Source organism: Corvus kubaryi, unplaced genomic scaffold, assembly GCF_017639235.1.
Source record: "Corvus kubaryi isolate FWS band 111438036 unplaced genomic scaffold, C.kubaryi_AGA036_p1.0 37387, whole genome shotgun sequence".
Taxonomy (NCBI): Eukaryota; Metazoa; Chordata; class Aves; order Passeriformes; family Corvidae; genus Corvus; species Corvus kubaryi.
The window spans coordinates 8105665-8128511 of NW_024581129.1; the positions used below are offsets into that span (position 1 = coordinate 8105665).

Sequence of the window (22847 nt, forward strand, 5' to 3'; positions counted from 1 at the left end):
ACTTGTGTTCTCTCTGGGTCTCGCTGCATCACCTTTGCAGAGTGGTTGACACAGTGCTGACAGATTTAGCATAGGCACTAATTGCCTGTTGCTGTGCTGCTGGATGGTCCCAGGGAGTGGGGGGAGATGCAAATTCACTCATGCACTCATGCACACTCCACACACTGCCTTGTAACTTCTGACAATGTGGAGCTTCATGGGTCAGTCAGAGCATTTGGAAGCTGGTGGGGAGATGTCCCTGCAGCAGTGCTGTGACAGCTGTCAGGTCTGGCCATGGAATTTGCACTTCTAAAATACTTACATTTTGAGTTTCTAAATACAATTACATCACTTGATCTAGAGGTGGGAATCCTACTTTGCCTTTCACAAATTGCTCTGGGAAATACTCTTTAATACGGAATCATAGTCCTAGCTGGTCATCTCCTTGCCAGTTTCAAGGACTTTAGAGGTACAAACCCTGTGTTTTATCTCCTTCTGCTCAGGCATGAGAGAAGAATCTGGGTTATCAGTTTTAGAGGCTTCAGAGAGTTACTCCTGGGTGACCACAAGCAAATAACAGTTGTTGGATTCCTCATTCAGCTTTTGAGCAAGAAACTGTGTCTGCAGCCTGCATGGAGAGACACATAGTGTGGTGTGGGGGCGCTGCTTGGCCCTTGTGGGGAAATGCAGATGGGTGAGGTAAACCATCTGCAGCCTTGGCTTTCCCACTGAGTCTGTCACTTGCTTTCTCTGCAGGAGGATTTTCAACTCGACCATTTGTAAGGAGTGTCCAACGTCAGAGCTTGTCATCCAGATCCTCTGTCACCAGCCCACTGGCAGTGAGTGAAAATGGTGTCAGGCCGTCGTGGTCACTCTCTGCAAAACTGCAGTTCCGCTCCAACTCCCCGTCACGCTTCTCTGGAGATTCCCCAGTACATACCTCTGCTTCCACCCTGGAGAAGATCGGGGAAGCTGCTGATGATAAAGTCTCCACCTCATGCTTTGGCAGCCTGAGGAATCTCTCTAGCAGCTACTTGGAGCCCTGTGACAGCAGTCGGCGAGAGCACAGGACGGCTCGCAGAGCCCCTTTGGCTGTCATGGAAGGGGCGTTCAGGGAAGAGTCCGTTGTAAGGACATCTAGCTCAGACCTTTCAGATGGGTATGGTAAAAGCTCTGTGCAGCCGGATAGGAATCACCCTGCTCTGGACCCTTTTGATAACAACAATCAAATCGCCTTTGTTGACCAGAGTGATTCTGTGGACAGCTCCCCAGTGAAGGAGGTGAAAGCCCCAAGTGGGACAGGGTTGGCTGCAGAGAAGGCACATGACACCCCTAAGAAGGGTCACAGCTCCAAAGGAGCTTCTGAGCCGGACAAAAGTTTGAGGAAGGGAAGGACAGTCTTAGCTACCCAAGAGACCAAAGTCTCTCACTCTTCCCCTCCACTGAAGAGTTCTCAGAAAGCTTCCCGGTCTAGAAGTAAGACAGACTCTTCTAGGGTCAGCGGGCGACACGGGTCTCCTGCTCCCACTCAGGCTAGGAAGGATCACAGCACGAAGCCGTTGGAGGCATCTGTCCCATCAGCTCAACAGAAGCAGAAGTCAGGTTCTTCTCCATCCTCCACAGCTGCCAAGAAAACCCCATCAGGCTCATTGACTAAGGGCTCTTCGTCTGGGAAGAGCCGGACTTCCGACCGCAGCCTCAGCAGGGAGGGCTCCAAGATCAGCCTGGGGTCGGATAAAACGAGCATTACCAGCAGCTCAAGAACGAGCTCCCCACGGATCAGCCACTCCAGGAGTGACAGCAGGGCAGTGGACAGCAAGCACGTGCGCAGCTCCTCCATGGCCAACCTGCGGTCTCCAAATGTTGGCGTGCGTTCTGGGTTGAAGAGGGACAGCAAGTCGGAAGAGAAGGGTTTGTCTTTCTTCAAATCAGCCTTAAGGCAGAAGGAGACACGGAGGTCAGCAGACCTGGGGAAGACGACAATGCTTTCAAAAAAGACAGGGAGTGTCAGTTCCAAGTCAGGCAGTAAAAATGTGCTGGAGGACAAACCAGAGAAAGGTGGTGTTCCACCAGCCTCTCAAACCAATGCCAACATTACTACAAAAGAAAAACTTGTCTCAAAAGATGCCACATCTAACAAACATTCTCTGCTATCCAGTCGCAAGTCCAAGTCTTCCCAGCTAGATCCCGGAGTCCAGTCTCCTCCTTCCAGTGGCAAGCAGTCAGCTGACAAGCCACTGAAAAAATTACCTTCCAGCATGCAGGTGTCTGTACGGCCTTCTCTGGAACCTCAGTGAAATGCTGCAATCCAGGTGTCTTTTCTTCTGCTGAGAAGCTAATTTATTCTGAGCTCTTGTTTTTTGTTCATGTGCCTAATGTATGTTTTGAGGAGAAGTTAACTGCAAGTTGTTAAAGCGCCTTTGATTCTGCCATCAAACCAAATAGCCACAGGCAGCCAGCACTGGTGCAAGTAGCCTAGCTGGAGTCATTGTTGAACATGAATGCAGCTGTCCCATAGCACTTGTACAGGAGTCTCTGTTGAAAGTGCAACAACTTTCTCCAGATTGGAGGGTTGGAATCTGACCCCCAGTTGTACTGACACTGGTGTGCTTTGTAGAGCTGTGAACTGATATTCCTTTGGTCTTGTTCCGAGTGGGCTGTGTCCACACTGGTGTATGGCCTTGAGCTGTGGAGGATGCAAAGGAAACTGGAGAGACTGTCGCTTCTTTCTGCTCTCAACTCTCTCTCCCTGCTCCCCTCCATTTCCAAGCTTTCTAAAGGGCAATATTTCAACACTAATGTTGTTTCTCAGGTATATACTCAGCCAGTATAGGAGGGACTAGCATTAGTGACGGACAGAAAGTGTCTCTTGTGCGCGTCTGTGTAATAGATTTAATTTTTGCATTCCAACAGTAGGAGGTTTGAAATGTAACCTGCAGTTTTTGTTGCTATGTGTATGAAGAGTTTTGCTTTGTCCATACCTAAGGCAACCTCTACCCTGTCCTGTTTAACTACTTTCTTCTGAAATGCTCTGCTAAACAACAGAAGAAATCCCTGGGCAGCAGCTGGTGGCCGACTCGTCCTGTGGAAGCAGTGCCATAGGAGAGTTGTGTCCACGTATACCTGGATGGCCGTGATGCTGTCAGGATGCCCCTATTCAAACTCCTGGGAAGCATTTCCTAATGTGCTCAGACCCTTATCATAGTGGTATAACTAAGCCTCCATTATCTCTAGGGGTGATGTTTAGATCAAGTGTCATCCTGCCCTCTCTGAGCATGCTTTGGCAGGCCCCTTTGTGTGGGTTGGCAGGGCTGTACCCAAACCCCCAGAGCAGTTTTCCTGTTCTCTAGAGTGCTGTATCCCTCTGGCATGCTCGTCCCCTTCCCATGGGTCTGGCTGCCACGTGTCCCTCAGTGGAAGGTTCCCCTTCTTGTTTGGATGACAGCCTCCATCAGGGTCAAAACACTACATCTACTGATATCTTTGTTTACATGCGCTTCTTACAGGGGAGATTCCTCAAGTTCTGTAAGGTTCCTCTTAAGGTAGATTTCTTAAGTCCGTTTACATACATGTGGTGTAATTTTTTTTTAAATTCCACGAGTTTTTATTGATGTGCTGCTTATCCTTTATGTCCGCAGCCTGTTGTGTAGGTTGTGACAAGGTGGGCAATGTGCTGGACACGCTCTCTGCTGAGCGAGGTCTGTGCCTGTCCAGTCCAGTGGCAGAGCTTCTCTGGGCATAGCTTTGGGCCAGGCACATGTATGCTCTGTACCATCAGCATAACAAACTGGCTTGTGCCACCTCCCTTGCTGAGGTGCTGCTCACCGTGCAGGCAGTCTTGCCCCCAGGTCTGCTGGGCACCTTGCTGCTCTGTGATCTCTTTTCTGCTCACCACACCTGCAGCAAGGTTGGGAGGGAAGGGCTGGGGGTAACTGGCTCCTCAGAGTGTCTGTGGGGCTGAGCTGGGAGTGCCATCAAGTTGGGGTCAGTGTGTGAGGGGTGATGTTTCTGCAATGTAACCCTTGCAGCGTCCTGGTTATGTCCTGCTGCATCCCCTTCACATGCCCCAGCAGTGCCCACAGCCTGCACATGTAATGCCCTGACTGTTCCGACCCGAACGTGACCATCCCCTCAGTGCAGTCCTTCACCCGGGCATTGTTTCAGTCTCATTTATTGCAGCAACAAGAAGCAAAGATTGCACTGCTTGCTTCTGAAATGTATGACTTGGATTATTCTTGGATTATTTTCTGTTACATCCAGCAGAGCAGATAAGACTTGCTTGACATTGCAGTACTTAAATTACTCCCTGAAATGTTGATGTTGAAGTATTTGTTTAAGGTTTTATCTGTATTAAGGTCTTGCACTGTCTTGGCTCTTTTCTTGTAACAACTCTTCTAGCAAGAATGTAAATCCAGTGGCTCATGCTGGCTTGGCTTGGGATCTTTGATAGACAGAACTACTCTCTGTGCATTTTACCATGGACATTTGTGAAAGGTTATTTTTATCAAATGACATTTTCTTTTCATGCCATCACTCACTGAAGGAGTTTAAACTGGAAGCTGGTGTGTGGATTTTGAGGTGGTTTTGCTCCTGTGCTGCATGCCTGAAGGGAATTTGAAGCCATGTCCAAATCTGTGTTTTAGCTGAACACCAGTTCAGTGTTTTTATCTGGAGCAAGTGAATGGTCCTTGGAGTTCCCATCTGGGCAGAAGGGAGGTGGAGGTCATGGTATTCCAGCAGCTGATAAAAGTAGTTGAACCCCTGCAATCCCATGAGATGCAATCTCACTCTTTCTGCACATTTTCTGTAATTCCTGATGCTAATTGCTGCCAGCTCCAGCACTATCTGCTCTCTTTATGCTGCCAGACTGGATTTCTCTGTCCCTCTGGAACAGCAGCTCTGGTGCACAGGCTCCTTGCTCTGCAGGGGAGTGTGGTGGGCAGAAGGGGCTGCACTGACAGTACCCTCATCTCTGAGCGGGTGGGATGCTGCTCCTCTCTGGTGGGTTTTCTGCTTGGGAGGGCTTTGCTTAGGATGTCCTCAGGCAAACCCCATGGTTTGACTTACAAGGGGCGCACCAGAGTTCATGTGGAACATAAGACACACACCAGGCAAAATGTCAAAGTGCAGTCTCTGGGAAGCGCGGTCCCTGCTCGGTGTCTGTGTCCGCTCTGTGTCAGGGCACCTGGGAACACAGCCACTCACATCACTCCGCACCTCTGCTCGTTGGTGTCACACATCTTTTGTAGTAAATGAGCTTCCTTGCGCAGGAGAGGGTTGAAGGGTGTGGGTCCAGGAAGCACTGTTCACTGGGAGTGTTAATCAAAGCCTTGTTGTTGTTACAGTCATGACTCCATCAATGAAGTAGGAGAAATGTTTCTGAAACTGAATGTAGGTTATTACAGGCCCTACTTAAAGGGATTTGGGGAAAAATCATCAGTCTTCTGCAAGTCTCCTTGCTTTAAAGCAGACTTATCTCTTGTCCCTTTCGTGTGTAGGAACTCCTGTCCATGGTATTGTGTTGTCCAGCTGCCAGGATGTGGCATGGTACCAGGGAACACTGGAGAGAGGGATCTGCCAAATCCTAGATGCCAACACCACCGTGGCTTTGCGTATGGATCCTTCAAGCAGCAGTGGCTTGAGGCTATTCTGGAGCAGCTGCATGTACATGGTCATCTCGTAAAGTTCCTGTTAGCCATCAGAAGCACTCGTGGCTGTGGGGGAGGTGGGCTCTGCCATCTCCCAGAGGCCGCTGCTGCCCAGGGACCTCCACCTCCCCTGGGTGGTGACGTGTGGGGCCTGTAGGTCTCACGGGCATCTGAGTGGGATGGGAGCAGCTGCTGCCAGGTCTGCCCTGCCAGTCCTGCCCAGCCTGTCTGGGGATGGCGGGGTCTGGGATCCTCCTGCCAAGGACTTGGAAGCAAAGGTGTACAGGGTGGCCTCATGGTGATGGGAAATGCCTGGCAAGGGGGAGGCCCAGCAGTGTCCCTGCTCCCAAACAGGTGAGCTCCAAGGCAAAGCAGGCTTTCAGGCAGTGTGTTTCCAATCGGCTTTGGGTTGGAGTCACCTGTGCCAGCATGTGACTTGTGTTTCACCCCACCTCCGTAGTCTGCCACTTATTCCTGCTCCTGGAATTGGCCCTCTGGGTGCAGGAGAGCAGCGCCTTCATTCCAGTGCTCGATTCCTACAGGAGTCACCTAGAGACTTTTTTTTACCCTTTTTGGGCTGTGTCTTTTGGATAGTGTTTAGTAGTATTCAAGTTACAAGCACATTTTCAATGACATGTATTGAAGAGGCACCTTTTATTTGTATTAATCACATTTGATAGACAATTTGGTGCCTACAGTTCTCTGTAACTTGTGTCTCACTTTGCGTGTGTAAATTGTTAACCCTTTCAGACTTATCAAATATGGATTAATAAACACAAGATGCTTAGGATAGAAAGCTAGCAGCTTAATTGCACTTCTCCCACTGCAAGTGCCCTCATCCGCCGTCGCTGCAGGGGTTTTGCTTTCTGAAGCTGAAACTTGAGCATGATCAACCATTTTTCTCGGTGCGAGGCAGCTTGCATGGCCGTGCTGTCCCCGATGCATGTCCCTACTAACTATGCAAGCCTCTAGCCCAGCCACGGCTCCAGAGCACTGCCTGGAGTCTGTGCTGCTGCCTCGTGGTGCAGCTGCTGCTGGCACACAGGAGCATGTCCCTGGGTTCCTGCTTCCTTTGCACATCTTTGACTCTTTCCTTTGCAGGATTCTGCGTTACTGACAAGGCTGGAGCGTAATGTAAGGTTAGAGGGATCGGAGCAGGGAAATGAGAACAAACTGATTTCTATTTTGTGTTGTTTTTCCTTTTGTTAGCAGAGCGACCTGCTCAGGGTTCTGTGTGTAGCCTGCCATTCTGTGTCATGTAAGGGCATGCCTGTGCTGTGAGGAGGGGCAGGCAGGTGCCCGGAGCCATGCGGGCACTCAGAGCTGCTGTGAGTGTCCGTGTGAGGGGAGCGGTTCCCAGTTGTCCTTGTGCTGCCCATGCTGGTCTTGGGCCTTTGCCTGCCTTTCTGGGGGAGCCCTGGCTGCCCGTGGGGGTAGCTGGTCTGCCTGTCCATGCTCCAGAACCCTGTGGTGTCGGGGTTTGAGCCATGTCCTGCTGGACAGCAGGTCCCCTGGGGCACCCGTGTGTGCCACATGGCCAGGGCAGCTGGTGAGGGCTGGCCTGAGCTTTGTGCAGGTTCCAGGACTCCTCCTGGTTCTTGGCCCTGCAGCTTCAGTGCCCTCCCCTTGGTCAGCCAGCATGGAGAGCATTTGGAAACAACATTCCAAATAATTTTACTGTTGGGTGTTGTTTTTTTTATTTCGGTTTGGTTTGGGTTTTTTTGTATCTTTGTTATTTGCCTACTAATCCAAAAGAATTTGGCAGTATCTAATGATACCTGTGGAGGGAACTGAAATTTAGTTTTAATCTGTGGTGAGATGAAAGTTCTACGTGGTTTTCTCAACAAAAGCACCGTAAAGCAGTTACTATTAAGAGCTTTATTTTGTAAAAGCAAAGTACCTGAAGACTTGTACAATGTCTGTGTTAGGTCTAAAGGCTTAGGGACTCTTCTATTTTTTTAAAGGTGATAGCACTCAATTTATCTGCAAATAATGTTTTTTAAAAGACACAGATTAAAACTAAGTGTAACCACCAGTCCTGGCTCACTCAGCCCTGCAGCGCACACGCGCCAGCCTCAGGCTATTGTGGCATTTGTGAGTGCAATAAACCCCTTTGGAGGTGCTACATTGCCTTGGGTAGGGTAACACAAGGGAATCCAGGCCACAAGTGGCTCCATTACTGTCCTGTGGCCTTCCAAGTATGAATTTGTACAGATTTGCTCACCACCTGTGCCTCACCATTGGTTAAAATTGAATTTTAAGTCCTGTTGCAAATGCAGTTTCTCTTCTGGACACAATGTCAGATTTTACACTGGAATATCTACAGTTCTCAAACTGCATGTCACATCACTGTACCTGGTACAGGGACGTGGGGCTTTCCCACACCTTTGATATTCTCCTCTGTATTTTAATGTTTTTGACCTGTACAGTAATTGGAAAGCAGGCTGTCTTTACTTGGGGTTGAACATTGTACCATAAATTTTAAATTATTTGAGGACAACTGCATGAGACTGTGTCAATGCCTTTTATTATTTATTTGTATGTTTTATTATTCGAGGTGTATGCACTTTTAATATGCAGAATTTATATTTTTATGTTACAAATCATTTTCTTTCAGAAAGAAGAGTTTGAATATGAGGAATTGGAATTAAGTGCAAAAAGGGGAATATGTAATGAAATACAATAAATTTATTACTAGGCATCCTGCCTGAGTGAGCGTTTTTCCAGGCTGCAGGCTTCAGCTTGCTGTGTTCCTGCCCTGCCTGCTCTGGGCCCAGGATGGGGGCACGGGCTGGGGAACTTCCCTGTGTGCCCCAGGGCTCCTTTGGGGAAACCAAACCCAGAGGCCTGGTTTTGGGCACAGACCTGTGTGCTGGGGAGGGGAGACACAGGCTCCTGCTTCCCCTGTGTTGTTCCTGATGCTTCTCTCTCCACAGACCATCAGTCCAGGTCCTGCAGTGCTCGGCCATGGTCCCGAGAGTGGGTGTGGGACCTGCACCAGAGTCCTTGTGCTGGTGAGTCTGGTCTGTGAGCCCTAGAGCAGGGGGGTGTGATCTGGTTCCTCTTTGGAGTTCGAGGGCTCATACAGGTAGAGGTGGGAGTCTTCCCTGTCCACCCATCCATGCCTTGTGTTGGGACTCAGCCCCCCACGTGAAGGGGCTTGTGGGCTTCTCAGCACGAGCAGTCCCCTGCCACCCCCAGCCCCATCTATGCCTGCTGCCACACACAGGAGTGAGACCAAACTCCGAACAGGAGGGACACATGGACCCAGGTCCTATGGCATTTGGGGCCAGGAGACCCCCAGCCAGATCCCCACACCTCCAGGAGACCCTCAGGCCACCCCTGCCTACAACATGGCCAAAGGTATTGAGGACAGGGGTGGCCTGAGGGGCTTCTGCCTGTTCCCTTCTTACCATCACCAGAAGCTGGAGGCTTGAAGCTCCTCCAGCTCTGTCCTAATTAAAGACTGTTTTTCCTTTAGCAGGGTGTGCAACGGTGACTCCAGACTTGGAGGAGAGTGTGGCTGCCTGATGGGAATGTGGATGGGCTGCTCCTGCTGCCACCCACCTCAGCCCAGCGAGGATGAGGATGGAGCAAGGCAGAAGGAGGACAGGCTGCTGCTCCTGGGTGCTGAACGGAAAACCTCTGACCTTGGTGGATTGTTTCCAAGTGAGCCAGCCCCTGGGCTGAGAGAGGTGCTCCAGCTGCCACGCTGCAGGCACCAGCCCCTGCTGGGCTGCCCAGTCTCAGGGCAAACAGGCACAAAAGGCTTTAGCGATCCCGTGTGTCCTCAGGGCGGAAGAATGGAAAGTCGAGTGCCCTCTCCGTGCCTGGGGGCCTTTCCACTGCGGACTCTGATCCTCCTGCTCCAGTGAGCCCTCCGATCAGTGCATCAGGGGCTGGGTTGGGCTTCACAAACTCACTTTTCAACACAATTTTTGATACTCATGGGTTCTTTTTCTCTTTCCTCCTCCATGCATATTTTTGCAGGAGGGGACTCTTGCAACAGGTGAGCAGCACTGTCAGTGTATGCCCCATGCCCCTTTGGTGCTCACCAAAGTGGAAGCTGTCAGTGAATCCCTCTTGTTCCCCAAATCTCCAGATTGGTTGTCCTGATCTCCCCTTGCCTGGCAGTGGTTACAGAAATGGTGATGTTGGTGGGTTTGTCAACAGCTGTGCTGTATCGCCCCTTGCCTGCATGGGTCCCTGGGCATTGGGGGACACATGGCCCCTGCCAGGCCCTGCCATGCAGCCTTGGTCTGTGTTTCCATCCATCCTGCTGGGAATGGTGAGCTGGAGCTGAGCCCCTGGGTGCTGGGCCGAGGAGCTGGTTGCTGCCGTGGCCAGTCACGCACATGAGTCCCACCCCTACCATGTACCAGAGCACTGCTTCACATCTTGTGTAGAAATGGGGATGGCAGATATTGTATTAAATCATGGGGTCATCATTTATTTATAGGTGATTACATTAAAGAGAGATTAATATAGCCAAAGGCTTTGCAGAATTAGAGTTAATGTACTTGTGTTTATTATATTTGCCAACATTTCTCCAATCCAGCTGGGGTTTTCTGGCCACAGGATTTAACAGAGCCCACTGCCATCCTCCAGCCTACGTGGGAGGGGGGTGAGAGGTCCATGGAAAACACTTGAGAACTTTGATCTTCGAGTGATCAATTCTATTGCCTCCCATTTTCTGAGGGTCCATGGCAGGCGCTTGGTGCGTGGGCAGGGCAGGACTTGGCAATGCTTAGAGTGGGGTTGGGAGGGGAGCCTGGGGTTGGGGCTCCCAGATGTCTCTCCTGGGCTGGGATTATGCTGTGTTTAACTGGGATTAGATTACTGCAGAGCTGGGCACGGATTTCTGACACCCTGGGGAGGTGGGTGTGTCCCTGAGGAGCACCGGTGGGGTGGGGGGTGTGTGTGCCTGGTGTTCCCTTGGTCCCTGTGCCCCCGGAACCTGGTCTGGGGCTGGCAGTCCCCTGTCCCATGGGCTGTAGGTTGCCTGCTGCCAGCTCAGGGGGCACCAGTGGAGCTCCCCTGCTGATGGATGAACCAAAGGAGCCAAGAACACCCTGTGTTTGGCTGGAGGAGCCAAACCACATGGGCTTGGGAAAACCACCATGGGAATGGTTACTGGTTATGCCAGTCAGGAGGGTGCACAGGGTGGATGTGCGAATCCCTGCTGTTGCCTGGCAGAACACCTGCCTGCCTCTGAGAGCCTGAAAAAACCCAAGCTTTGGGAGGCCATCAATAAATTGTAACACATTAGGCACTGTCACCCCTACCCCTGGACTCTTAAATTTTGCTCTAATTGGAGTATTGCTTTTCCTTCCTCAGCACTTTTTCCCCTCGGCCAGGTATTGATCCTGGCTCTGTGGGGATCTGGCTAACAGTTGGCAATTTATGGGAACATAAAACTAGTCCATCGTAGAGCAAAAACCCAACTTTTGATAAGAAATTGTGACATCAGCCTCTGGCTGATTCCAAGATGGATTTACCATTTTACAGTGGGTCCCCAGGGTGGGGGTGCAGGGGCTATTAGAAAAGGGAAAGGGAGCCATTGGGGGAAAGGGACCATTAGAAGCCTCTTGGGCTGGGCCACCTTGTGGGCAGGGGTGGCCTGAAGGGCTTTTGAAGATGTGGGGGTCTCTTTTCTGGTCTCCTGTGCCCCTTTTCATGGTGGTTGAGGATCTGGCTGGGGTCCCCTGATCCCACAGGACCTGGGTCCATAGTATGTCCCCTCCTGCCTGGAGCTTGGTCTCACTGCTGTGGGTGACAGGAGCTGGTGGGCAGCAGGCTGGGCTGGGGCAGGGGGTGGCAGGAGACTGCTGGCAGTGGAGGGGTCTGGTGCTGGGCAACCTCCCCAACTCTTTGACATGTCTTCGCTCCAGCTCCCCCAGCCCCTTTGCTGCTCTCCTCTGGTGATGGATGCTGGTGGCTTTGCGGATTGAGGCTGGTTGTGGATTCCTGGACCTGTGGGTCCTTATCCTGCTGGTGTGTTCCTGCAGGTTTGGGGGAGTGGGGCCCCTGGGGAGCAGGTCCCTGGGATTAGGAGGCAGCTGGCACTCTCAGCCCAGCTCCAGCCCCAGGAGGAGCTCCTGAGCATCCCATTACTCCCAGCCCAGCCACCCCTCTCTCACAGCCTGCAGACGGACACACTGTGTCACGCAGCGCCAGGGCGTGTTGTGTTGGGCGTCCCGGTGCTGTAACAGCTGTTCTCCCCGCCATTTGCTGCCGTCTAATTGTGGTTTTATTTAAATGAGTCTAAACTGTCTGGGAATACATTAGCTCACTGTCTCCCTGTGGCTCACACTCTATGGATGTGAGTGCTCTGCAGTCGGGAGCACTCGCGCTCCCCTTTTTAATCTTGCGGAACCGGCTCCCTGGAGAGCGGGTGCATTTCCTAACAGCCTTAACGAGTTGCCAGAGCTGGGGTCAGATTGTCCTGGCCGTGGTAATGGGGGCCGGGGGAGCTCGCCCAGCGTCGCTCCACAGCTCTGTGCTCCAGACTGTAAATAAAGCCGTGTCCGCTGGTGCTACCGTGAATCCCTTTGCTCCTTTAGCAGGCAGAGTGTGCGCATTGCAAAGCAATTCCTGGAGCCCCTATGACAGTCTTTAAGCATTTTAATGTTTTGTGAATGATTTATTGAGGGTAACGAGTAGATGATAGACTGCATTTCAAGGTGTGGATTATCTATTAGAGCTCATGTTGAAGGCGTCTGCACTGACGGGCTGCTGCCAAGCAAGGCAAGTGCAACCGATCTGCTGTGTTACAGGAGGGGTCAGCACCCCCTGCCACAGCTTGGAGATAATCCAGTGCCCCGCTCGCTGCTCTGGTGACATCGGTAAATACCTGCCCCTGGCCGGGTGGTGCCGACCCTGCCCATGGAATCAGAGCTCCTGTCGTGCCTGGTTAGGAGGAACTTGGTGGTGGATCCCCCCAGTGCTGGATGGGTTCATGGGCTGTGCCATCACCTCTGCAGAGCCCCTGGTCTCAGGGCGGGAGATGGGCAGGTGCTTCACTGATTTATGAAGTGATTTGTATTGTGGGGCCAGTCGTGCCACCAGGTGCTTCCCCACTCCATGCATCCCCGTGGGCTCCACAGTCCCAAGGTGTTGGCTGTGGGGCACGAAGCTCTTTGCACTCCACGGTGCTGGCTTTGATTCTCTTTCACACCTTTTGCAGTTGGTGCTGCCCATCCCACTGTGGCACAGCCAAGCTTGGGTCAAGAGGGAGCCGGCCCTGTGGGCTCAGGGTGATGGTGACTGGGACATTGTCCCCTGGGTACCCCTTGCTCTGCTGGGGGGGCGGCCGCCACTGCAGGGAGGGCAGGAGCTGTGCTGGCTTCATTACAGTGAGATTAATGCTGGTTATTGGGAGTTTTTATCACCTCAATGTTTCCTCTCAGCTCCTGAAACCAGCTTCAGCCCGGATTTATTACCTGGCAAATAAACACAAGTGCAGGTTTATTTTGCTTCCTTGTTCATCAGAAAGGAATGAAAATGTAAGCAAAATATTAAAAATAAAATAGACTCCGTTTTTCTTTAATTGACCTTTGATTTTTAACGTAATACCTTCCCCATGTTGCTGCTTCAGCCTTTAATTTCTCTCGGTGAAGTGGCTGTGTTCAATGATTCATTCTGTCCTGAGGCAAAGCACACACTGTAATTGGTTTTTAACTTCCTGGAATGTCAAAGCTAGGATTGAAATTTTACGTATCACACCACCAATTCAATACTGGCTTTAATAATAATGTTGCAGAAAGGAAAGCAGATTTACAGCTGTAGAAAAATGTAATCAAATTTTGAGCCTGAATGCAGTAAGTCCAAATGCTAGTTTTCATTTGGAAACTTGTTAGATAAATGTGACATCACCTGAGTGGTTCCCAGCTCATTTCTGCTTCTCCGTGCCACAGCCGGGGGAGCTTGGAGGGCTGGGAAAACGGGGGGAGCTGCGGGTCCGCTGCTGCTGGCGCTGCCCCGGGGAGGGGCTGCCGGCTGCCCCGGGGTACAGGTGCCCCTCGTCAGTCCCTGGGGCCGGCTAGGGGGAAGCACACGGCCGGAGCCCCTCGCGATGGCATCGGCCCGAGGGAGCGGCGCTGCCGCCGGGATGCTGCTGGGGGAAACACCCCCACGGCACTGCAGACACAAACACGCAATCGATTTTGGCCAGTTAATGTCTGATAAAAACTAATAGCCCTCCTCTCCCTTTCTTATTACCGAATGACCTCCAGCGATCCATTAGTTTAACAAATGATATGCGAGCGTTCAGCATGGCTAATGGCTCTGGATTAAACCCACTGACACCTAATTCATCAGCGTGCCCGCGCCACTGTGCCTATTGTGCCGCACTCTCCATCACCACCGCGTTCCCACAGCACCCGTCAGCGTGTCCCTGGCACCCCGCGTGCAGCTGGGCACTGTGGCCCCGTGTCTCCTCCGTGCTGTGTCCAGAGCCGCCGGTGCTGGGCTGGACCCGCGGCCCCGCGGTGCTTGGTGCCGGTGCCCCGTGCTTGGTGCCTCCGTGCATCGCCCCGCTCCAGCGCCCGCCCTGCTGCCCGCAGCGCTGCGCTCCCTGCTCTCTGCTAGGATGCCCTAAAAAGCTAACTAAGCTGAAATTATTTTCTTTCCTTGGAAAAGCCTTTAAATAATGTATTGCCCTCACTTGCTGTTACTGAGTGTTTTAAAAACCCAGGGAACTTTTCCTTCTCACTTGTGTGTTGCATCTGTTTGTTGTAGGGTGTGAATCACCCTTGGGAGGATCATTTGAAATTCCATCTCAAGGCCAGTGCCCTGGCCGAGGGTGTGGCTGTACCTGTGCCCCCAGGTGCATCCCTTGTGGGGAGTAGGAGCTCAGGCTGAAATCCAGCCCAGGGTACTTCAGAGGAGTTGTTTCCCACCCACCCGGGTGCCCTCGGTCCTGGCCAGCCCCACAGCTCCTGTCTTGCTTTTGGATGGCAGCAAATTGCAAACAGGCCATGGAAACACCAAGAGCAGCGAGGGAAGCATTTCCATTCCTGCACCAGTGTTGGATGGATCATGATGTACTCTGTGAGATTTGAAATATTATAACCAAAATATGCCCTCTATTTCCCAGTCTATCAGGGCTCCAGCGCTCGTGTCTTGTTACACGGTGCTCCCTCAGGCCGGTGCTCCTGGTCCATTGGATGGAACTCATGGATTTGAACCTCTTTCCCTGTCTGGCTGAGCAGCCAAACTCATTTGCTACCTGAATTTCACAAGAAAGTAAGCTCTCCAAAGGGTTAAGGAAGGTGTGGAACTAGGTAAATGCTGGACCTGTTAGAAACTCTTCCATAAAGTTCCGGCCAGACTTCCTCTTTTCCCTGAAGTGACCGTATTTTTGAATCGTGTTTCCATGTGTCCATCCCAGCAGCACCGCTCCCCTGGCCCACCCGGTGCAGAGTGACGACTTCAGGAGGCCCCAGCAAGGTGATGGAACTTTCTGAGGGCTTGTGGTCCCCTAGACTGGAGGGCAGGAGTGTCTTGCTACTTGCAGGGCTAGGGCTGGCTGGGTATGTGCTGTCTCCAGCCTGCTGCTACTGCTGTTCACCCCATGTGCGGGAATGCAACTGGGAGAGCATAGCACATCCCCGGCTGCTTTGCGTGGTTGGCCTCTGTTAAGCTGCTGCTGTGCACATGCTGGCACAGCCCCAGGGTCTGTGTGCTCCCCAGAGCAGGAGTCTCCATGCTGGCTGCTCTGGAGCACGTCTCTCCTTGGAGCCGCTCGCATGATCATCCTCTTGTACCTCCTCCCCAATGCATTCCTACTTTGAGAATTCAGCCTCAAGCCTCTCACTTTAAGGGACTGCTTAATTTTTAAACCCTTGTTACCAGAGCTGGTAGGTGGCAGGGTCTGAATGGGATTTGGGGAGCCATAGGAAAGAGATGGAAGGTGAGAAAAGGGGGGAGCTGCTCACTGGTGGCCTCTGTCCCCTGACACAGTGGGTTCTGTTCTCACTGACTTAGGACAACACAGAAAAGGAGCCTACTTTGCAGAAATTGAGGAAAACCCCATTGGGCATATATTTTTTCACAAGGCTTGCAACATTCTGTCTTGATTTGATGCATTTCACCCAACTCAGCCCAAGATCAAGCCACTGAAAATAAACCTAATGTCTTTGGAAGGAGATGGAAAACAGCAGGGATGACAGAGCTCGCACCCTTAGGCCAGTGCTGGCAGGGCAGGCAGGGCACTGGTGATACCCTGATGGAGTCACCCTCTGCCATGCTGCTGCCAGGTCCTGCTGCCACAGCCCCATGGTCCCCGAGCTCCCAACCTGGTTCCTGGAGCAGAGGGCTCAAGAGTGGCCTCCAGGGTCTGAGGGGAAAAGCTCCCAGCCCTGTTTGCAGTGAAAAAAGCTGAACAGCCCCAGAGACAGTGGGGAGAAGGATGAGAAGGGCCCCGCAGTCTTGCTCCCACCTGACAGTGCTCCATCACCCTTGGCATGTGCCTGGTGGCTCTGGATGGCTGCTGGGGAGACTTCCCTGGGCTCATGGATTGTTCCTCCCAGCCAGCTGCCAGTGCTGGCAGCAGGATGGCACCAACTCCAGCTTCGGCCCAGCTCCTTCCTGCAGAGCTCGTGCAGGAGCCCCAGCCTCACTGGTGCTCTTGGCAGTGCCGGCTGAGCCAGGTGCTGCAGCACGGGGGCCAGTCCCTATTGATTTCGATGGTTGCTAATGGTCTTTTTCATACAATAAGAGGGTTTTGTGGGAAGAACTTAATCCACTCCTATCACTGGGTGAAATTGTACTGCTCACTACTCAGATTTCCAGGACGTGAGCTACTTTAATAGCAGAGGGAGTTTTATCTAATACATTTAATGCTCCAATATTTTTATGGCATGACAGGTACTAATTGCACTGCTGCAGTACCAGGAGTGTGGGAGGCCATGGGTCTGCTGGGTGTGAGGGAGCTGTTCTGGCACATGGTGGCTTGTGGGCACCTTGGCAGTGTGACTGTCACTGTCACCAGTTGCTGTGCTGAGCCCCAGTGTAGCCACCAATGCAGGTTATTGAGGTGATGACGAGGCTGGTGCTGGAGATGATGGAAATGCAGGGAACAGGAACTTGGTGTTCCCCAGGGGCATTTTTTTTTCTTGCCTCTCTGCAGCAGTGCTGCTCTTGCTGCTGGACAGTTGGGTTGGGGCCAGGGGCAAAGCCTCATGTCAGGCGGGGGTGACAGAGGTGACACCTCTTGGAACAAGGGATGCCAGAGCAGGGTCAGGTCCCATGCACTTCAGGATGTGCTCTCCTGCAGGGCAGGCAAGGCATGCTCAGGGCAGGCAGGGCGTGCTGACAGGGCGATGCAGATGTGCCTGTGTTGCAGGACACGCTCACCTTGCCACGCATGTTGGCACGTGCCAGCCCAGACCTCTGCCAGCTGTGCTCGAAGCAGCTGGGCCCAGCTCTCTCCTTGTGGCCGGGAGCAGAGCTCGGGGTTGGCTTGTGCAGGGGTGGAGATGTGTTCTGCGTTTGAACTAAGTGTGCAGAAATGTCTAATGGACTGTGATGGCCAGGATCAAAGGTTAGGAAATTTCTCAGTGTAACTTATGTAAATGAGGACTAATGAGGTTTTCATGATTACCTTTAATTAGCTTTTCCACAAGTGGCAGTGGTTGATACGGCGTGAGCCAGGACAGGTGGCACACACAGGTATGTGCACAACCAAGCACCTTCGTTAAAAACATTTTTAAAAAATGAATATGCAAGATGCAAATTATCTATTAAATGCTCAAGAAGAAGATTTCAAGTGGGAAAAAAAGGCACAAGGAAAGCAGCAGCTCTGCAAGCCCTCCAGGGACTGTGGTGCGCAGAGCAGCAGGGTGGGCTGTGCCACATGTGCCAGTTATGCCACAGGAGACACGTCTGTCCTCAAGGCTGTGGGGGGCATGGCTGTCCCCATGGCTGTCCCACACGGGCGAGGCTGGGGTGGCCCCAAGCAGGCAGCCATGCTCAGTGTCTGGTGGGGATAACCCTGCAGCTGGGATCCTGTGGTCACAGGGGATTTCCAGAGAATGCTCCATCAGTGTGGCTGCAGTACTTGGTGTCCCCTCTTTCCCTGCTGCATCTAACCCTGGCAGCGTCGCCTTCTCCTCTGCTCATGCTGTGCAGAGCATGGTGAGGATGAAGGGACACGTGCCAGCTCTGAGCTGTGCCGGGTTGAAGGGGTGAGCTGTGGTGGGTGCTGGGCATGTGGCAAGTACAGTGCTGCTGCTGGGTGCTGCTGCAGGGCCCTGGGCAGCCTGACCCTAAGAGAGGGTTTTAAACCAGAGTCAGAAGCAGCTCCCCTTGGAGCTTCCCTCTTGATCCTGAAGAGCTGGAGCATGGTGTCGGGTGGGAGGAGAACATATATGAAGAGACAGCAGAGTGAGTGAGTGAGATGACTTGGACAACTGCATCCAATTAGCCTGACATTAATCCTGGGCAAACATGTGGAAAAATCACTGCAAAATTCAATTAATGGGAGATTTAGAGCCTGGGAATATAAATTCATGCCTGTCAGCGTGGTTGAGCAGAAGTAGGTCTTGTCAAACCGACCTGATTTCATTCTTTGATGAGGTTCTGAGTTTGGTGGTGGCACAGAAATGGCCTGTGCTTCCCTCAGTGCCACAATGCCCTGGGGAAAAAGTGATGAAAATGGATTAGAATGCAGGACTGAGGAAATGGAAGGGAAAGTCTTGTTCTGCAGCTGGGTGGTGATGGCAGTATCTCCCTGGGGAGCTCTGGCCTGGTCCAGGTGTGAGACCAGTGGTGCCGTGGGGCTCGGTGCTTGGGCAGTGTGAGTGGAGGAGAGACACGAGCACTGCTCCTGCTCTCTGGGCAGGGAATCACCCGCTGGCATGGGGGTGATCCCCTCCCCACAGCACTGGCTCTCTGGGGAAAATGTGCATGAGCAGAAAATGTCAAGTTTGCTTTATTTATCCAAACTATTATGTCAAAATGATTCTGAGTGTCATGAAAGCAGCAGAAACTCTGCCCAAATCTCTGGTGCCCTGGCAGGAGCTCCCATGGTGCAGGTGGCATGTCATGGCCAGAGCACTCGCCGCCCCATGCCTGGGCACCCACTGGTGCTGCCTGGATGGAGGATGCTGCCTGTCCCATGCTGCCTGGGAGGATGACAGGCAGCTGGGCTGCAGGGACCGCTTGGCTCCAGCACCGCCACTAACTTTTCCAATTTCCCTCTGGAAATTGTTTCTGTCAATATTTTAATTTCATTTGGGCTGAGCAGGTGGAGCAAAGGCAACGCATCCTGAGCAGATCATTTGTCTCCTGCTCTGAATCTCGGTGGGGACCCATCATATGACAGGAAGCCTGCAGCTCCTCATGGATGCAACCAGGAAACTGCTGGGAGGATGGCCAGAGCAGGAGGGGACCAAGCCCCACTGCCCCCTGCCCCCAACACCCTGCTGCAGGGCTGGGCTGTGGGGCAGACACACAGGCAGAGACCCACTGGTCCTTCCTATGGGGCCACCACACTCCCCCAGTGTCACCATGGGAGCCCCATCAAGGCTGGAGCCTGGCTCAGCAAAGCCCCACATGGCAGAAAGTGCCAGTGGTGGCAATGGTGGGGATGCTGGAGCACTGAGGCCACGGAGAGTGGGAAGCCCCTTGTGTCTCTGCGCTCCCAGGTGCCTCCAGGTGCTATCCCTGCAGTGAGGTTTGTCTGGGGAGAGAAACAAGGTCTAACCAGATGGTGGGGCTAATAAATTGCCCAGGAAAAGCAAACTGGTACATGCAGCTCGCGTTTTCTCCGTGTCTCCATTGCAAAGTGCCAAAAGAAATCTGTCTCAGGAATTATTTCAGAGAGGGTAATTTCTGTTTCCCAGTTGCTGTCATACATTAGAAATATCTGAAATGCCTCCGGTTGGTTTCCAGTGGTGAGGAGCAGCCAGGGGCTGCCATGGATGAGAAGCACTAAAAGAAAATAAATTAGCCTCTTGCACTCAGCCCTTCTCACCACTGAACCACGAGTGACGAGCAGCTGCTGCTTAAGTAACGACCAGAATAATGAGCAGAATAAGATTCACAAGGGAATATCAACTCTGAGAAATAACATTTTCTCCCCCTTTTGAAGTTTGCCCTGGCAGCCCTTGTCCTGGCGTGGAGGTGAGCCATGGCCTGTTGGAGCTGGGGAGGGGTGTGGAGCATCCTCTGCCCCACACCACCAGTGCCAATACTCTTCCCTTCCTTTCCCCTCATGCCAGTCTGTCTCTTCCTGGCCTAGCCAGGTGTAAACCCCCTGTGCTTCCCATAACCATCCCTGCAGCCAGGGGAACCGGCAGCACTGACACTGGTCACTGCACTGCAACAGTGCTCACTCCCACACACTCACCCCAGCTCTGCAGCCAGGGAAGAGCCTGAGCAGATGGGACAAGGTCACACTGGACTCTGAACTAAGCTGTGTGTTTGCAGCCAGGCTGCCCCAAGTTAATTTAAGAAGGTAGCTGGAGCAGCCAGAGCTTGTTAGTGGCCATGAGTGAGTCCCTGCAGCCCAGCACAGGGGTGAGGGGAGCCCCTGGCACCAAGATCCCCTCTGGCAGCTCCTTGGGCACCATGAGCCCATCTGTCCCTTGGGCTTGTCCTGCTGCTGTTCTGTATTTCCCAAAGCCAAGTGGGTGTGTTTGTCTAGCTTGTAACAGGAACTACCCGGTTCTGAGCCCTGCTGTGTTGGAATGAGTGTTTTGAGGAAGCTCATCCCTCTGAAGATGTAAACCAGCAGCACTCCTGAATTTCAATTCCTTTATCTCCTCTGGTTGGCTGAGTCATCCAGGGATCATTCCCCTGACATATAGCTTCATGTGTATACAATCACCACGGTACAGGGCTGCAGTTCAGAGACAGTGCCTCGTTTCCCAGTGGTGATTAATGACAATAATCTTCCCTCCCACTGAGCCTCTCAGGTACCTGTTGCAGTCACCATCCCCACAGGCTACGTGTGCACTTAATGTGCCACCGTCAGGAAAACTACACATCCTTCTGCTGAAAAAGACATAGAACAAACCTAAATGGGTCTGTAAGTCTTTGTCTTGTTTCCCTGCAACACCCATTTCCACCTGTCTCACACTGGTGAGCAACAGGGAAGCAGCCGTTTTGATGTGCTCTCCCTAAGGGAAATACTGCTCTATCTTCACCTTAAACTTTCCTGTGGGTGTGATGAATCCACAGAGTGGCTGGTGCTGATGGGGCTGTGCTCCCACCCGTGCAGTCCTGGCAGTGCTGTGGGCAGGGTGGCAGCCACTGCCTCAACCGGCAGGTGCAGAGCATCCTGCCCTGGATGGTGACAATCACTGCAGAGGCCTTGGGGACAGGTGCCGCTGTGCTTGGCTGGTCTGAGGGAAAGAGCCACCCCAGCAGCTCCACTGGCACCACATGCCACCAGCTGCTCGTGCAGGGCTGTGAGGCTGCGGGTAGGACAATCCCTTGGCTGATCCCATGGAGCTGTGAGGCTGCAGGTGGGATGATCCCTCACCTGCTCCCCCGGACAAGATGCCGTTAGCAGTGGAGTGGCTATTGCACTAATAATTTGGACTTGCACTTTAGCCAGGGCTGCTGGTCCCAGAGAGGCAGCCCTTTGGTAGAGGCAGCCCTTGGCAGAGTCTCTGCCTTGACAAGCTGCAAGCGCAGGAGTGGGGGCATTAAAATGCTTGTGTTGATCTGGCAGGGACAGCACTGGGACAATGACAGGCAATGATTTGCTGGGAAAAAGGGAAATGACAATATTCTCCATCAACATTATTACAGGGCTGTGCCTCTGGGTGGACAACCCAAGAGCTGCAAGGAAGACTTTAATTTCCTTTTTCTCCTCAAGGAGAGCTAATGGCATTTAGTGCAGCTCTGGCCACCAGCCACCCAGGCACTGAGCCGCTGGGGCACCAAGCACCCTGTGTGCCACACCAAGCACATGGTAGTGCTGAGGTGATTGTCCCTGGCTGGGACTGGGCTGGCGGCGGGTGAGGTGCCCCCCTGCTCCACTCAGTTCTGCAGAGACACAGCACATCTGAATGAGCTTGTCAAATGAAATTTTCTGTCTGGTTAGAAATGGATTTTCAAGCTCCTCGCTCACATGTAAACATTTTTAGTGGTCCCCAGCCAAATCAGAGCCAGCAAGAGCAAACATCAGCCTGAGCAGACCCAGTCCCTGCAGGAAAATCACCGTCCGCAGAAGGAAACCAAATGCATGATGGCTTCAAAAGACATCCATTAAAGTTGTGTTGAAGTGATTCATGGTGCTGGTAGTTAGACTTTAATTAGATCTTAATCACGTAATTTTATCTTTGTTTTAGAGATTAGAGCTTAATGACTGGATTGGTCTCATAACAGTGCTGTGACTAAACACAGCACTGTCACATGGCAGTTCTGTGGCAGGCAGAGATGGGGCTGAGAGCATTAGCCTCTTTGGGTGTTTTAAATAAAATTAGTGTATTTTAAATAAATAAAGAAATTTATTTAAAACACACTAATCCATTAGGACCTGCCAACACTCAGGGAAGGTGGAGAGGGAAGGAACAAAGAGGAGGGACCACAGAGCCTGGTGTGAGCCCGGGCACTGGCTGCCTGGCTGCCACCATCGCCGTGCCCGGCCAGAGGTCCATGGTGTGTGACAAGGAGAGATGGATTGTTTCAGCTGTCAGGTTGGATCCTTCACAGGATTAGCAGCAGAGTAACTCACCTCAGTCCCTCCTGGGCACTTTCCCTCCTGTGTTGCTGTTTTGGGCACCCACTCACTTGTGGCACGGGGCTGCTGTGCCCTGCAGTGTATGCGGATGGACACAGGGATGAACATGGCCTGAATGGTGATGGCAGTGGGGACCATCCCTCTACTAACATGCATGAACCCTGGACATGTGTCCCAGGAGGGGATTTTCCTCCCTTGCAGCTGTGGGATCTGTCAATATCAGTCAATAGCTGCCCTGCCTTGCATCCTGCTCTTCAGTTACTTTATTTTAGTTGAGTCCCACAGAATTGGTGCAGGTTTGCAGAATTAGTCCCTATGGGTGGCAGGTCTGGGACAATGCTGCCGAGCCACAGTCCAGCTCTCTGGGGCACAGAGCCCACCACCAGGGCTGCCCCTGGAGCTGGGATTCACCCATGCCTGGCACAGGGGCCATGTCCTGCAGCACATCCCTGGCAGCCACACCTGGCTGGGGATGCAGCAGTTCCATTCCAGTCTCAGCTTTTGCCTCTCTGAGCTCTCTGAGC

The 22847-nt window shown here is 52.5% G+C and overlaps 1 protein-coding gene across 7 annotated transcripts in view; it reads left to right on the plus strand.

Annotated features, from left to right (window-relative positions):
• USP31 (ubiquitin specific peptidase 31) overlaps nt 1–10137 on the plus strand; it is a 31417-nt gene extending 21280 nt beyond the window's left edge. For 2 of the 7 annotated variants that reach the window (XM_042036950.1, XM_042036947.1), the window contains exon 16: nt 736–8328. In XM_042036950.1, coding sequence (XP_041892884.1) covers nt 736–2276 — 1541 coding nt within the window. In that variant the 3' untranslated portion in view covers nt 2277–8328. Of the gene's footprint in view, nt 1–735; nt 8329–8563; nt 8642–9108 lie in introns of those variants that run through there. The other 5 variants (XR_006017563.1, XR_006017560.1, XR_006017561.1 and 2 more) reach the window with 5 other exon arrangements.
• The last annotated feature ends 12710 nt before the right edge of the window (nt 10138–22847 follow it).